General features: G+C 47.0%; 1 protein-coding gene across 1 annotated transcript in view; it reads right to left on the reverse strand.

Annotated features, from left to right (window-relative positions):
* Window positions 1-1,074: 1,074 nt before the first annotated feature.
* The window catches only part of MAP3K13 (mitogen-activated protein kinase kinase kinase 13), an 84,765-nt gene continuing 68,317 nt past the window's right edge, over window positions 1,075-17,522 (reverse strand). Inside the window, exons 8-14 of the mRNA XM_006084826.3 lie at window positions 15,038-15,147; window positions 14,148-14,264; window positions 13,099-13,236; window positions 8,262-9,033; window positions 6,368-6,438; window positions 2,399-2,696; window positions 1,075-1,561 (exon numbers count right to left, since the gene is read on the reverse strand). Coding sequence (XP_006084888.1) covers window positions 1,460-1,561; window positions 2,399-2,696; window positions 6,368-6,438; window positions 8,262-9,033; window positions 13,099-13,236; window positions 14,148-14,264; window positions 15,038-15,147 — 1,608 coding nt within the window. The 3' untranslated portion in view covers window positions 1,075-1,459. The remainder of the gene's footprint in view (window positions 1,562-2,398; window positions 2,697-6,367; window positions 6,439-8,261; window positions 9,034-13,098; window positions 13,237-14,147; window positions 14,265-15,037; window positions 15,148-17,522) is intronic.

Raw genomic sequence — 17,522 nt, forward strand, 5'->3', positions numbered from 1 at the left:
CATGCTTTTCAGAGCCCATGACCCTGGATAGGAAGGACCTCATGCTTTGGAAAAGGCAAAATCTTCCCAATTGCTGCTCAGCATCAGTTGTTCTTTGCACAAATTCCCAAATCCAATGATTTAAAACTGCGTTGATCCGAAGAAAAGTAAAATACCTTTCACAAACAGCTTTGAACAAAAATGCTATTGTGCTGGGATATTGTGGTGGGGGGTGTCTTTTGCAACTTGCTTATTTTGCCTTTATTCTGATAGTGGAAGCCAGTCACTAAAGCTTACAGGATAGAATGAGTTAATAAGTAAAAACAAGGGAATGGTTTGTGATTGGACATTGGACAGACTCACACACACCCTAGCTGCCTTCAAAGTCTGTTCTCCTGTTTGAATCAATATGACTCTAGTAGACAAGCAACCTGGTTCCACAGACGGCTAGCTCCACCTTCTGGACGAGCGGAACTGAGAGGTTCTGACAACGTACTTTTACAAATTCCACGTTTGCTTTTCTAACACTGTGGTCAGTTTTCTTTTTCTCTTATCCTTCTCTTCTTCTCAGCCCTCCCCTTTTTCCTAAAGGAAGTGGTCACCAGGTGGAACGGAAATGGCTATGAGGAAATGGCACGTTGGTCAAGGTCACACATTTGTCAAGGTAATGGCAATGACAGCATTTAAAAGGTAAATGTTTGTCAAGGAAGATTCGACTCTATCCATAAGTCTCACAACTAAATGCTGCTTAAAATAAATAAAAATGAAACCAGTTTTCACATATACAGTTTTTTTTTCCTCCTAGAGGAAGCACATGCCCTCAAAGACCTTGGGTGCAAGTATCTGGTTACCAAACTTTTCTAGATAATTTTCATCACCCAAAGGATAAGCTGGTTGAACTTAAATGTGGTCTGTTCACAAGTTACCCGGAATTGCTTTTCTTTTGCTGTCCTTTGTTTTCTAAAATGCTCAACATGTCTTGCTCTGGCTCTTCTTCAGTCACTTATGGTCAAAAGAACTGGTCCCCTGTTCAAGTAGCAATAATAATACCTCTTGGCCCCACAAATTACCAAGAATGTTGCTTCTAAATTCCACTTCTTTCTTCCTTTCTCTCTCTTTTTTTTTGCAAGAAATTATTGTCTCTCTCTCTATCATATATAGTTCAATCTTTACAGTACAAAGTGTTAAAATGTCAAACAAAAATAAATATCAATGTTACAGTAGCTAGAATATTCAATAAAATAGATCCCTGCCATTCTTGATTGAAATGTTCAGTGAGACTTAGTTTCATTTGGATATTTTTTTTCCAGAGATTTGCGAAGTCTCATGTTCCTGTTATTGCAGCTTATTTCTAGGGGTAAGAAAGATGGGGCAGCTCTCTTCCCAGACAAAAAGGCAGGGGGAGAGCGGGAGGAATCGGGGTGGGGCGGATCTGAAACATCAGTATTGTCACGTCATCTTCAGGATGGGTGTCCTCTCATTACCAAGTAGCAGAGCTGTAGTGTTTATTGGTCCTCACTGTGGCATCAGAACACTCCCCATCTGAAGAGTCACAGTCTGATTCTTCAAACTGCATAGGATTCTGCAAAGTCAAGACAAAATAAAACCTTAGTTCATGTTTGCAACCACTCAGTAAACATATATGGAACACCTCCCACATGACAGGCTTTGGGCTACAAAGATGAGACTAGGTCCTGTCCTGGTGGGGCTTATGGAAAAAGAAGACATGTAAAGATGATGTTCATGACAACGATTATGACCATGATAACAGTACCACCACAACCACACTGTACAGCGTCTACTATGTTCCAGGCACGGCATACTCCTTGTCAGAGAGCCCATTATTAATCCATTTAATCCTTACAACAGCCCCATGAGATAGATGCTGTTACCATACCCATTTTACAGATAAGAAAACTGACTCATGGAGAATTTAAGTGACTTGCCCAACAGCACACAGTAAGTAAGTGGAAAGGCTGGGGTTTGATCTGGGCAGTCAGATTCCAGGGAACACAATTTCAACCCCTGTGCTATCCTGCCTCTCTAAAGGCAGTACTGACCATGAACTAAAGTGGTACCTGTGCTATGATAGCCTCATTAGAGGGCAGTGGGGACAGGGAAGAGGGACATTCATACCCTTCACCAGATTGGGCGATGAGGCCAGGAGGAGGTGATGTTGGAGTTCAATCTTGGAAGGGAGGGTTCCTGAGCCATTCAATGTTTGTGCCTCATTTGGGAGCTCTACCCTCATTTTGAGGAGCTCTGTTGCTCTGTGTACTTTTACTTACTTGGAGGCAGTTGTTGTATCTCATATACTCAGTGATCATTGTAAAGGACCTCAGGACTCAGGCACGTTATAACTCAAAAGAGCTACAGGAAGGGAACAGTGCCGAGAGGAGAAGAAAGGAGAGGCCCGCACCTCGTAGCCACGCTGCTCCACACACAGCTTGCCCAGAGACATCTGCGTCTTCACGCGGCGCACGGCACACTCCTTGTCAGAGAGCCCATCTGAATGCGAGGAGATCTCGATGGGAATCTCCGGCGTCTGGGACAGCAGGTCATCGAGCCTCTCTGCCAGGCGGCCTTCAAGTTTATCAGCAAACTCATCAGGACTGTTTGAGTGGTCACTGGTATTTCCCTCCTCGCCATCGGACACAGAGAAATTCTCAGAGCTAAAGGTTGAATACGACTGGCAACTTCGGATGCAGCGATGGGGCCTAGAACCACAAAGAACCAAAGGCACTTCATCCCAGGAACCACCACCTTCCTTACCTTGTCCGTCAATCACAGTCCCGGTGAGGGGTCACCTAGTTTTTCCCATGCCCTTCAGGGAGATTCAAATCCAGATAGACTGAAATGATTTAATTTGAAAGCAACCGAGAAGGACATTTACATGTTGATGTGGCTAACGTCCAAAGCTGAGGGTAACCATTGGTCTTGAAAAATATCAGCTGATCTAATCATGCTGTGTATACCTATGCATGAAAATTATGTTTCTTACAGAATCCCAGGTTCTCGCAGGTGAAAGAGACTTGGGAGATCCTCTGGCCTAACTCATTTCCCAGATCAGAAAACTAGAGCCAGAGAAGGAAAGTGACTTGTGCAAGGTCACACCATTAGCCAAGGCAGAGCTGTGGCGTGGGTGGGTCTATTCCCACTCTGCTCAGTGTCCTTCTCTGCCTCATGCCACCCCATCGCATCGCCCATTCAGCTGCTTCAGCCACTGGGCATGGCAGCCTTCACCACCCTGTCAACCAACTGCAACATAAAAGAGCTTGGAAGCAACATTCATCTTGCAGCTGGGGACACTGCCCAGCCAGCCAGTGGCTCATTCCAGTTAACATTGGGGCTTCGTTCTGATAAAGGCAAAGTTTTGGGTGGTGGGGGAGGGTGTAAGGAGGAGAATTTGCAAAAGTTCCTCACTTCTTTCCCATGGTTTACAAGTAGTTTAGTAAATAAGAATGCTGTTAGCGTATACTGGTTTAGAAACAAAACAGAAAAAATAACAAAAGAAGACTGCCTTTTCTGTCTGGCATTGTCTGATCTGTCTGTATTTCTTAGTACAGAGTCATTTTGATGGCAGATGATCTGAGCCTGGCTGATGACCAGGCCAGGTGGTGGGCTGCAGGTGGGGGATCAAGGTCACATGAAAAGAGCCATTGTGGGAAATGGAAGTGAAGGTAAGAGTCACGCAACTTCTCAAAGCTGGTAATCCAGAAGGGAGACAGGGAGAAGAACGTTATAAAAAGCAAAACCATGTGGTAAAAATATGATTTGCATCATAGCAAGAAAAGGTGGGAAGCCATTAGGTGGGCTGAGTTCATGGTGTGTCACAGGAACAAAAGTTGGAGGTAACATCATTGTGATGCTAGCGAGTGATTTCGTTTTACTCAGGCGCAATCTGTTTGCATAGGAGGAAACTACTGTTCACGACAGGTATAGCTCAGAGATGAGAACATATTTCAATTTTGTGTAGAGCATGGGGACCCAGAATACAATTTACCAAAGGATTATGAGAGCCTTCGTTTGCAGGAAATTCCTGTTTCTGGGCAGGTACACAAACCTTCCGGGGATCCTTAGAGCTTCACTTTTAAAGAACAAAATGCCTATTAGCAGAAAAGGCCTCCTGGGAGGAAAACGACCTTTCCTACTCCTGCATAGGAGCAGCCCTGTTCTAGATGTAGAGGAATGTGTGGTCCTTCTTTAATCCTACAAGCAAAATTATTATCGCTGGCTAAGCAGGAAGCTCTTTCTAAGGCTGGGTTGAAGGAGGACTCAGCTCATCTAATCCAATTATAATCTAACTAGAGGCCCAGCGCACGAAATCGTGCACAGGTATGGTCCCTAGGCCTAGCCTGCGATCAGGGCTATCTTCCCCGGCTGCCGGCAGCTGGCCCCACCCCCCCACACTGCCACCCACCCCGGTTCCCTGTTCAACATAGGGCAATGGGAGCCTGCTGGCCGGGGGGGAGGGACCGAGAGGTCAGCTGTTCCCACCCGCTTGCTGGCCCCACCCCTGCTGTGGGTTGGCCTCTGTGTGTGGGGTGACCGGCGGGGCAGGGGCCTTGGCCTGGTGCTGCCCACATCTCCCGCCACCCACTCTGGTTCCCTGTTTGCCATCAGCAATCAGAACCTGTGGGCCAGGGGGAGGGACCAAGAGGTCGGCCCATTCTACCCACTTACCAGTGTAGGCCCCTGCTGCCACCCACCCTGGTTCCCAGTTTGCCATTGGCGATTGGAGCCTACTGGCTGGGGAAAGGGGCCGAGAGGTGGTCAGTGCACCACATAGCGACTGGTTGAGTGGTTGTTCTGCCATTATGGTCGCTGGGCTTTTATTATATAGGATTATAATTAATTATACTAGAGACTTGGTGCATGAAATTTGTGCACTGAGGGGGGGTGTCCCTCAGCCCAGCCTGCACCCTCTCCAATCTGGGACCCCTCTCACAATCCGGGACTGCTGGCTTCCAACTGCTCGCCTGCCTGCCTGCCTGATTGCCCCTAACCCCTTCTGCCTGCCAGCTTGATCACCCCTAACCACTCCCCTGCCAGCCTTATCGACGCCTAACTGCTCCCCTGCCAGCCCAATTGCCCCCAACTGCCCTCCCCTGCCGGCCGGGTCGCCCCCAACTGCCTTCCCCTGCTGGCCTGGTCACCCCCAACTGCCCTCCCCTGCTGGCCCAGTCACCCCCAACTGCCCTCCCCTGCCGGCCTGGTTGCCCCCAACTGCCCTCTTTTGCTGGGCTGGTCCCCCCCCAGCTGCCCTCCTCTGCCAGCCCGGTCACCCCTAACTGCCCTCCCCTGCTGGCCTGGTTGCCCCTAACTGCCCTCCCCTGCAGGCCTGTTCCCTCCCAACTGCCCTCCCTGATGGCCCGGTTGCCCCCAACTTCCCTCCCCTGCAGGCCTGGTCACCCCAATTGCCCTCCCCTGCCAGCCTGGTCACTCCCAACTGTCCTCCCCTGCCGGCCTGGTCACCCACAACTGCCCTCCCCTGCTGGCCATCTTGTGGTGGCCATCTTTGACCACATGGAGGTGTCTATCTTGTGTTGAAGTGATGGTCAATTTGCATATTACCTCTTTATTATATAGGATAATATCTCAGGACATGGAAAGTGCTGTGGACTGAACTGTGTGTCCCCCTTCCCTCCCCCCCGATTTAAGATGTTGATCCTTTACCCTCCCAATGTAACTGAATCTTCACCAGTCTTTAGGAGGTATTTAAGGTTAAATGAGGCCCAAAGGGTAGGGCCCCTAATCCCTATAGGATGTGGCTTTATAAAAAGAGGAAGATCTCTCTCTCCCCTCTCTCTCTCTCTCTCTCTCTCTCTCTCCTCCTCCTCCTCCTCACAGCCCCCATCTCCCATCCCCCCACCCCCCCCCACCCCCCCCACCTCCAAACATGTGAGGACACAGTGAGAAAGCTGTTATCTGCAAACCAGGAAGAGAGTTCTCACCAGGAACTTTGAGCTTGGACTTCCCAGCGTCCAGAAATGTGAGAAATAAAATTCCATTGTTTAAGCTACCTAGTCTATGGCATTTCGTTATGGCAGCCCAAGGAAACTAATTCAAGGAGGTACACTAGAAACCAGTAAAATTATCCATAAAACACATGGCCTTTTCTCATAAACTGCCCACTATATTTTTAGTTGTAACCTTGAATCTGTATTTATGCTCGTCTTGAAGTTCCTATGAAAAGAATTCTGATAAACTGGGACTGGCTGTGCATAGCCAGTTGCCAAAATGTGGGACCAGGAGACCATATACATAGTGAGTTCAAGTTTCCTTACAAGGTGGTTGTTAGAAAGTGATATGCAATTGAACAGGAAGTGGCAACCTCAGGGTTTCCCCGATTACACTGAAATCAATCACATGTGTTTGATGATTTTACCTCTGTCTTCGTGGAAATTCAACTTCACTATCTACTTCCCCTTCTTCCTCTTCTGAGGACTCATCTCCACTCTAAAGAAAACCAAGAGAAAAGAATTTTATTTCTCTCTCTCTCTCTCTCTCTCTCTCTCTCTCTCTCTCTCTCACACACACACACACACATACACACACACACGGTCCTTGCAAAGATTTAGTCATCAAAAGGCATTGAGTAGTAGCTTTCTGAGTGTCATCTTTAAACATACATATCTTCACTCATTGTTTTAGCAACTTTTCCTGGGTGTCCATGGTGACAGGCCTTGCACTAGATGCTGGAAGACATACAGAACTGAATAAAACATATCTTTGCCCTCAGGGAGGTGAAGGCTCCATGAGCATGTCCAGAGGTGAGTGACAGAGAGGGGAAACTGGAGAAGAGGTCTTGGAGTGGGGGCAGGCTCATGCAATCATTGTCACTAGTGGTTCCAGGCTTTGTCATAGAGACTTCACCAAGAAGTGATCTTTCAATTGTTCAAAGCCCAACAACTACTTTTCCCCCTTTCACATACCAACCCCCTTTCACTGACATGATAGTCATTATGTGTATCATCTCCACTACTAAGACATACATCATTTGAGAGTCAGACCATATCTTGTTGTACTGTACCCCTCACTCCACCATTAGTACAATGCTGCATATAGAGCAGGTGCTTAGTACATTACATTATTGAGTCAGCATGTTGGCCGGACAAGGGCCATCGGAGGCCTCATGGTTGCGGGGTTCTGTGGTTGATCTGAAAGGCTGGGTAAGTGTTCTGTCTGAATAAATGATCTTCCCTCGCAGGGAAGCTTCCATTTCTCTTCAAGTGCACAGGAGTAGCCACACTCAAACCAACCGTCCTTAACCACAGCGACACTACGTACCACATTACTACAATCCCTGTGAGGCGGGTAATTGGGTCCAAGTAATTGTACCAAAGATCGAGGATAATGTGCTTTGAAAGTCAGTTCTTTTTTTTTTTTTTAAATATATTTTATTGATTTTTTACAGAGAGGAAGGGAGAGGGATAGAGAGTTAGAAACATCAATGAGAGAGAAACATTGATCAGCTGCCTCCTACACACTCCCCACTGGGGATGTGCCCGCAACCAAGGTACATGCCCTTGACTGGAATCGAACCCGGGACCCTTGAGTCCGAAGGCCGATGCTCTATCCACTGAGCCAAACCAGCCAGGGCTGAAAGTCAGTTCTAACGTTACTCTTACCTACTTGCATTCCGATGCTTTCTGAGTAGGAAAGACAGGGATGGAGGTACCCTGATGCTAAGATGAGCCCTTTACCCCAGAGGCACACATGGGAGTATATGTCAGTAGAGAGAAGTCGAACTGCTTCCTGGGAGTGTGGTTCTAATAAGACCAAATGTATAAGGTGTGTGCTCCGTGGCCGGCAGACCATAAAAGGCAGTATGTTCAAGTAGGTGAGGGAAAGGCTGGATTATACTAGGTTTCTGCATGATTTCTCAAAGTCTAGGACTTGCTAATGTACACGAGGAATTTCCTGAAGGGGACAGAGAATACAATGTTAACAATCGGATCTTTCCTTCTTGCAACATCCTTCAGGGCTGGGCTGAAGTAGTGGTTTCCAAACGATTTTGATTTCATATCCCTAATATATGGTTGTCTATTTATAAATGATGTACATTTCAATCAGTCCACTGGTTCAATAGTTCTCAAAATGTATTTCTAAGTCCTTCACTTAAGCAGTGTGAAAAGAAAATATTTAAAATAAAGAAGCTCCTGTTTATTCTCTTGTTAGCTCATCTTTTTACAAAATGTGCACTTGTGTATGTCTTACAATGCACGTACCACGACAGGCTCTGGCATCCACGAAGGCAGTGACGCCCACGCTGTCCTTACCTTTTGAAGGGGCCTTGTTTTTCGAGGTAGCGCTGGTGGGGTGATGTGATGAGGGATGCCAAGGGACGAGGCAGACCTACAGCCACTGAATTCTTCATTTTCTTCCATTTTCTTGGAACCTTGGGCATTTTCTGAGAGGAGATTGTGTGCTGGTGACTTGAAAAGGTCGGGGCTCCTCCCCACCGGCTCAGCAAAGGGACTGTCCAGGGGCCCGCACTGCTCCGGCCTGCACTGCACGCAGGGGTCATAGGGGTCAGCCTGGCAGCAGCCCCAGGGGCCGGCCTGGCCCTGGGCAGGCTCAGAACTTCTCCAGCCATCTGCTGCCACGGCTGTGGAGATGAGGTCAGGGCTGGAGCCAGGCATCTGTCTCTGAGCGTGGTTGCTGAGCGGGCTCCGCAGGGCAGCCGCGGGGCCAAAGTACCTCAGGTTGTTGGCGCAGGTGGCAATGTCCTGGCCGTGCACATTGAGCCTGGGATGGTGACTCTGAGACGTGGCGGGAGGGGGCTGCTGGTACTGCTGCTGCAGAGCAGGGTGCTGGGGTTGAGCCTCGTGTAGATACGTGGGGTGGGGTGAGTTTTCGGGGGCCGGCTGGTTTTTCAAGATTGCTGCAAAGTCACTATGGCTGCCTCGGCTATTGCCCCGGCGGTGGCGTGGTTTGCTCCGGTACCGGCTCTTGCCGCCTGAGGTGGACATTTTGGGGCTTCCGGACAAAGGGGATGCAGCGGGAGCCACCTCCACACTGGGGATGCCTTCTGACCGCAGCAGATCTGGCCTGGGAGAACAGAGCAGGTTTAGTTTTAAACACATGAAAACACATATTCAGGTTTGGGGAACTCTATCCCAGGCCTTAAAACACACCGTTTGAATCAGCAGCCACACCCAGGGATTTACCCAACGGAGGAAATGGATGTCCACAAAAACGTGTGTTTGAAGGCACTGCGTGAATATATTGCTTAAAACAGCAGAAATGTGGAAACTACCTAGATATCCGCTTACAGGGGATTCCCGTTATGCCTCCTGGGTTTCATCTGTGCCTCATTGCCAAGGTGTTCAGTCCCTTTAAACTCTAACTCTGCCCGACAGGTTTCTGGATCTCTTCCTCATAGTATCAGTCATCAGCTTGGTGCCAACATGCCAGCACACAGGCATGGGCGATTGCCCACAACCAGAAATCTGTCTGGTGATGGATGGGGATAGATCCTACAGGGATCACAGCGGAGAGAGTTCTGGTACCAGGGACGGACACCTCGGGGTAATGAGGCAAGAGGCTAAGTTCAGAGAGTCAGGTGCAGACAGGTCTTCTTGAGGGCTGGGCTATGTCATATTCATGTTTGTGAAGGACACTAACAAGGAGTCTTGATCACAGTAGGGACTCAATAGTGTTTCAGGAAGAGGGGACATGGGGGTGGAGCCCGAAGACAGGACACAGTAGAGAGCCCAGGAGGTTGAGCAGAGGCAGCGAGAGAAGGCTCCTGAGGAGTGGCCCCGGCACTGCACTGTGCTCCGACAGGGAGGAGTCCTCTCCCAGTCCCGCTGTCACGTGCCCCCCGGGCCAGACATGCAGCCCGTGTCCAGGAGGAAGCCGGCTCCGGAGGTGAACGCTGTGCACATGGACTCCAAGGCACGTACTAGTAGGTCAGCAGTAAGTGCTTTCTGAACCGATGAAGCGATTCAGGCAGAGATTCTAGGACACCAGGGAGTATTGCTACCTCCTCCCCACCGAGGAACTGCCATTGAACTGTCCAAATAATCTAGCCTCACCCTCCTCTGGGACCAGACAGATACAAATTGGCAGGAGCTTTCAGGGCTGGAGGCCACCCCCTAGTTTTCTTAACAACAGAATCCTTTACTCAAATTAATTATTAGGAGAAGCCCAGTATCTGAAGCAGATTTAGTGGGACAGCTGAAGAGGCCCCTCCCTGCAGGGCTCCTCGTTCTCTCCACCCTGCAATAGGACCTGAGGTCCTCTCTATGCAGGCCCTAGGGTACCCCAGACCTTGCTTGGGAACACAGATACAGTCCTGCCCCCACCCTGTGTGATGAGGAACCCAGAGCCCAGCCAAAGTGGCTCCTGGTCCCATAGCTCGTTCCTGGCAGAATGCGGACCAGAAGTCTCCGGCTCATTAGATACAGTATAGTTTGCAGGTGCGTACATGTTACTTGAGAGTTTGTTAAAATGACTGAGTAGGTCTGGGATGGGACCTTAGGGTCTGCATTTCTAACCTGCTCTCGGATGATGCTGAGCTGAGGGCCTACACTTTGAAGAGCGAGGGCTTAGAGGAAATTAGCCGGCACCAGGCAGTAGGAGGTGGGTTTCCCTTTCTTTCAGGAGAGGTACAGTAAAAGGCTTGCCTTAGCACAGAAGTTCCAGGAGTTACTGGCTTACGATAAGGCTGGTTTACGATAAGATACTGTGCTGCTCTCAGCAGCTTCCTGTCTCAGATTCAGTTCTATGGTCAGTTGAACAGCTTGTGCCTCAGACGGTATCTGGATGGAGGAGGCCCTGGGGCTTTTGTTGAGGCAAGAGGGCCCTCAAGGCTCAGTCAGGGGCGTCTACTTACAGAGGCTGGCTATGGTGGCATCTAAAAGGGCTGAGGAGAAAGTGTCCTACGTCAGGTGAAGGCTGCTTTCATTGAAGCTGGCAGCACAAACATCACAGGACAACATTGACATAGCACGTCACAGTTGACAAAGCACTTTGCATTATATAAACCACTAGTTTCCTACTATTACAATATCCGTTTTACAGAGAAAGGCACTGAGGGATCAGGGCGGTTAGTTGTCTTGTGTCCATCACAAAGCAAGTAAATGGCAGAACTCAAAAACTGACCCCAGGTCTTTTGACTCTGAGGAACAGTTCTTTCCCTGTTCCAAGCTCCTGCTTATTCCAAGGCATTTAGATGATCTTATTGGCCTATCCCAGTGGTCGGCAAACTGCAGCTCGCGAGCCACATGCAGCTCTTTGGCCCCTTGAGTGTGGCTCTTCCTAAGCCTTAGGAGTGCCCTAATTAAGTTAATAACAATGTACCTACCTATATAGTTTAAGTTTAAAAAATTTGGCTCTCAAAAGAAATTTCAATCTTTGTACTGTTGATATTTAGCTCTGTTGACTAATGAGTTTGCCGACCACTGGCCTATCCTCACTTGTGACAGGCTCGGTGGATCCATAGTGGAACTCTGGCTCTCTTCTTTCTCGTCCTTGACCGAACACACCCTGAAGCCTAGGCTAAAGGATGGTGGATGGTTTCTCCTCTCTGCTCCCCTCAAAGGTCACTGGCCTTCTGGTTTGATAATCATTGAACCATCCAAATAATCTGAAACTTAACTCCATTAAGGGGCAAGCAGCTGAAAATACTCTTCACAGCTCTAGTACCCATCCAGGTTACTTCCTGGACAAGTTCAGTTGGCTTGTAGACTAAGCATCTGCTGATGGTGTCAAACTCCTTCAAACACATTTCCCACAGCACATGAGCTCATATTCTGTAAAGTAAACATGAGCTCATATATTGAAAAAAAAGGTACTACTGTCCCCCCACCCCCCACTCCAATGCTCTTAGTTTTAACTATAGGCAGAATGCAGGGAGGACCAGCAGGCAAATTTGGTCCCTATTTAGGACACCCAAAGAAAGAGGTGTTGGGCTTCCAGCAGGGTCTTACCAGGTACTATCTGAAAACAATTTCTCAGAACTTGAGCAGGCGATAGTCAGGAGTGGTAAGTAAAAGCGAAACTGGAGTTAATCCATGGAATTGCTCACTAGTAGTTTAGATTTACATTAGTCATGGTCTCGGGCCACCTTTCTGAAAGCCTTAGAATAGATTCTTGGTTTGCATTTTTCATTACTTTTATTCTTACTGCATTTAGCTTACGTCTCACTGTTGGGCCCACTTGCCAGGTTTAGGGACATTTCTTTCCTTTCCATTAATTTAGCTAGGACAAAACCAACTCTCCATTATTTGGGAGGAATGCGGCTCTTGCAGAACTTGGTAAGAAACACTGACTGGAAGAGCATTTTAAGGTTAAACTAATTCAGTATTTTAGATCTGTGGTTAGGGTCCAAGTTTGTAGTGGGCTGAGTCAGGTTATATGTGGATTTCCCACTAAGCAGGTGGTTGGCACCCCTAATCTCCACATTGTTCAAGGGCCAACATATAAGGAAAATGTGTTATAATTAGGAAAAAGGGCAATCTTAAAAAAAAAAACTATTAAAAAATCCACTTTTTGAGTACCTGTGATTTATTAGGTGACCTCACATATTATCTTATTTAAACTTCACAAAAGTCCCTTGCAAGAGTGGAATGAGGGGAACTATATGGGCAGATAGAGGTAATTATCAAAGCCACTTTGGTAGCACATATACGAAAATTGGGCGATACAGAGAAGACTAGCATGGTCCCGTGCAAAGATGACCCGCAAAATTTGTGAAGTGGAAAAAAACCCCCACAAAACACAAAGTCCCTGCCTTCATTTTTGTGTGGTGGATTTATGAGCACTTATTACATTATTAAAATAACTAAATGAATAATTAAAAGTGGGTCATGTGTGGACCAATGTTGCCTAAATTGAGAATTATAATTAACCCAATTCTGTGCATTAGGGGCCAAAGAAGAAATCTCATGTGCTATAGTTATACCATTTTACCATGGGGCTGAAAGAGGGCAACTGACATGGCCCAAATCACACAGCTCATAATGGGCCTAGCCAGGATTCAAACCCAGGTCTGTCTGCACGTGTGTTAATGATGAGGTAGGGTGGCCACACCCACCATCGTCTGATAATGTATTTTTAGGGAGATAGTTCCCCATTTCTCTGAATACCAGGTCAGCACAAGCGTCTCACCGTTTGGTCTGCACCCCAGGTTTGTGAGGCACGCCCTTCCTTTTCATGAGCTTCTCCATGGCATTGGGGTGGATTATTGGACGGACAGGGTGTCGCTTGTAGGTCCCAGGATACTTCTTTTCCACGGCTTGCTCACGCCTGCAGAAAAAAAAAAAGGCCCATCTCAGCCACCGCAGACAGAAAAGATGGGCAGAATGTTGCACAGGCTAATTCCACCCACAGATTCAGGCCACCTTACCAGGTGCAGGCCATTTGAATAACAAGGTTGCTATTCGGGTAAAAAGGGGATAAAAAAGATACTAAATTCAACTTAATCTGATTTCATTTTTCCCTTCAACTCATAGGTGAACTCGGAGACTGACCTTCCCTCCACAGTACACCTCATGAGAGACACAACGCAATGGTAGAAGTCCTACTGATTTCAGTAGCTGCTGTGTTGGTCAGGACCCTGGGATTTTCTTGCCATTCTCAGGAATACCCTAAACCACTTGCAGAAGCCACCACACTTCCCCAGGGGGCAATAAGCCCCCACTCAACAACATCCAGCTCTCCATGAAATGGCATCCCTTCTTTTTTTTAAAATATATTTTATTGATTTTTTACAGAGAGGAAGGGAGAGGGATAGAGAGTTAGAAACATCGATGAGAGAGAAACATCAATCAGCTGCCTCCTGCACACTCCCCACTGGGGATGTGCCCGCAACCAAGGCACATGCCCCCGACCGGAATCGAACCTGGGACCCTTGAGTCCGCAGGCTGACGCTCTATCCACTGAGCCAAACCGGTTAGGGCGGCACCCCTTCTTGAGCCATTCAGCAGGGTGAAGTGGCAAATAGCTGTCAGTGCATGCTCCCCTAGAACCAGCTCTGCGGCAACTCCACTCAACTGGAAACCTCCCCAGGGGCAGGGACTGTGCACCCCCCCAAAAAAATGTTGGGTGGATGAATAAGACATCTTCCAGTTCTGAGTAGCAGCAACATGGAAGAGTAGTACATTTCTGCTGATGGATAGACCACATCAACAAGGGCAGACAGTGGTCTGGATGCATACTTAATGAGCTCCTTCTCCCGCATTTCCAGCTGCAGCATGATGGCACTCAGCTCCATGTATAAATTATTAGCCCGCTCAAGTTTTCTCTCGTAGTGTTCACGAATGTCCAAAGCATGCCTACCAAAGAAAACACAGGATCAGTGAAATCAGCCAACTCGGGGGAGGACAAAAGTCAGCTCTCATGAAGTAAGAACCAGAATGGTTGATGTCAAAAGCATCTGCCCAAGGGCCCCCTAGATTAAAGGCTCCCTTGTCTGATGCAATGACTCAGCCAAGATGGAGTGGGAGATGGAAAATCTAAGCTTTCCATTTGGTTTATCCTTAAGGGCCATATCCAGCCATAAAGAATAGCCAGGAGGGCCACAGGTAAAATGTGAATGGGATTTGTGCATAATTTGTAGCCTTTGTGTAGCACTGATAATATCATAATAAGAATACAGTATAACTCATTGTTAATGGAAATATGCAGTTGGAGCTGATACCATGATCACTCATTTATACTTCTCTGTGGCATAGATCCTGCCTAATTATAGTGTTTATCTATGAACATGTCTTGCATCCCTTAACAGATTATAACCATCTTGAGACCAGGGACTACATCTTATAAGTTTCTGGCCTCCAATGTCATCTAGGACAGGGGCTGAGTGAACAAATAGCATTGCTCTGGGAATCTTCATTGTAGAGATACAATGAAAGAGGAGAACAGAGTGGCAGGGGGCAAGGAGGGGAGGATAAGCCAGTGATATAAAGGAGAGCAAATTTGAAAGAGAATTAACAATAACCAGCACAGGAAAAGGTGTGTAGAAAGTGAAGCGGTGATTCACAAAGTGAGTTCCTGCTAACATCTGGAGACCTGGGGACGGGAAGAGGTGGAGGAGAGAGCAGCTGACCTGAGTTCTTCTCGCCGCCTTCTAATCAGCTCTTCATCCAAGCGGTGTATACACGTCCCTTCACTTTTGATCTTCTCAAAGTGTTTTTTCACTTCTTCTCTCCATTCAGCCTGGGTGAGGATAAATTAGACTTCGTTAATATTCTACGAGTTTCAAACCCTGATACAGCCATAGGCTCATGTATAAGATTTTTTTTTTTCTGTAAGCTTTTCCTGAAGAACTTTATAGAATAGATGTTCAATTAATATTAGTCAACAGCAAAATATCTCATGAAAATGTACCTGCACACCATATCCCACCCCATTTTCTGAGTCCAACATTCAATTCCATCTCTTTTCCAGTTTCCTGGGCCACCAGAACCATCACAGCTAGCATACCAGCTATCACCTCTGCGAGTCAAGAGGGCAGCAGAGAAAGCCTGGCTAGAAAGGATGGCCATGATAACCATTTATATATATAAAAGCCTAAGCGACCGAATGACTGAACGACCCAACAACCAGTCCACTGGTCACTATGATGTGCACTGACCACCAGGGGACAGATGCTCAACACATAGGACTGGGCTCCCTACTGTCTGGATTGGGCCTGCGGGGATTGGGCTCCCTCCTGTCGGGATCGGGCCTGCAGGGATCAGGCCAAAACCAGCTATCCAACATCCCCCAGGGGGTCCCGGATTGTGAGAGGGCACAGGCCAGGCCAAGGGACCCCACTGGTGCATGAATCCGTGCACCAGGCCTTTAGAATGGTACAAGTGCATGTCAGTGAGAACATGATCATCTTTACAACTGGCACCAGCATTTGTCTTAGGTTCTGTGTATGAAAAAAACTTGAAAAAATATTTGGAGGAGAAGACCCAAGGGGCATGAACAGCAGGTGATGGGAATAAAAATACAGAGAATTATACAGGAATTTGGGAGTGAGCCTACTAAATTCATGAGGAATTTAGTAGGCTGACAAAATACTTAAGACAGAAAGGATGTCTAATATGTGATTTAAGTTGTTCAAAATGTAAGTCTTTTCCAATGTCCCAAATCTTTAGTAAAGTCTCTTGACATTCACCCTGACTTTGCATATGTGTTTTTGTTTTTTTAGAAATCAAGAAAAGGTGCTGAACTTCATGGCAGGGGTGGGGGCCAAGAATTTTAGGAAGGCAGAGCCAGAGTGGCCATGAAATTATAAATCTCCAGGAATTCACAGGAGTGTTAGGACATTGGACTTTCCATAGGGCATGTAATTTCAAGCCAATTTTATCTAAATTTTAGGGGGCAGGGAAACCTCTGGTGGAATATAGTCTATATAGGCAGTTTCTCAAAAAACAGCTAAGGATATATTTCCTCAAATTATGTATGGACTACCATCCCTGGAAGCTAATGAGGTTAACATAACTTCCAGCGAAGGCTAGACACATCACTAAATGTTTCCAATTGCATAATCTTCCTCTAGAGCTATTCTATTACCTTCAGATTCGTGTTAATAGTGATCCCTCTAGATCATGAAGAAGTTACACTTAAGTGATTGTGAAATTACAGAAGGTTTCTCCCAAAATATGCCATTTATCATTTATTTTTATAGAGGAAGTTATATTATAACTAGAGGCCCGATGCACAAAATTTGTGCAAGGGGCTTGGCCCTCGCAGCCCCAGCTTCATCTGGAAGGTTGTCTGGAAAGTCATTCGGCTGTCTGGTCTAATTAGCATATTATGCTTTTATTATTATAGATTATTTAGAAAGTGATTATCCTGACTATCCATTTATAATATGCTAGATCTTCATATATATGTTGACTCTGACTGACAAAAATTAACTTTTGTGTACTGAACCTGCCAAACAATGCCATCAGAAAGCCAAGGTCCAGAACGTGCTGTCCATTATTTGATAGCAGTCTTTGACAGTATCCTATATAATAAAAGCCTAATATGCAAATCAACCGAACGGTGGAACAACCGGTCACTATGACACGCACTGACCACCAGGGGGCAGATGCTCAACACAGGAGCTGCCCCCAGCCCGCAGGCCCCAGGCCAGCCAAGGCAGGTGCCAGTGGGGGCCCCCCAATCGCCCCACCCATCACCCCACAGATCAGCCCTGATCGCCGGCCAGGCCTAGGGACCCTACCCATGCATGAATTTTGTGCACCAGGCCTCTAGTCTAAGCTATAAATGCAGGGTTTGGTTGAGCCCCAGGTAATGCTGTTCTTTTAATCATCAGATCAAAATCATGAGGTAGAAAGAGTATTGAGCTTTAAGATGCCAAAGATTGACAATCAAGAGTTGTTAGACCAAAAAAAGAATAAGGGGGAGAATCAAACTTAGGCCTTAAAGTGTCCTCATCATACAAAAACCTGTCAGTGATTCCAGTACAGTACTTAAAGGAACCAGGAAAGGGATACCTCCATCTGGTGTTGAGAATGAGATATGTATGCAGATCTATTATTATATTTTTAAAAATAAATCTTTATGGTGGATGATCCATATGTCCCCTCCCC

Source organism: Myotis lucifugus, unplaced genomic scaffold (assembly GCF_000147115.1).
Source record: "Myotis lucifugus unplaced genomic scaffold, Myoluc2.0 scaffold_14, whole genome shotgun sequence".
NCBI lineage: Eukaryota > Metazoa > Chordata > Mammalia > Chiroptera > Vespertilionidae > Myotis > Myotis lucifugus.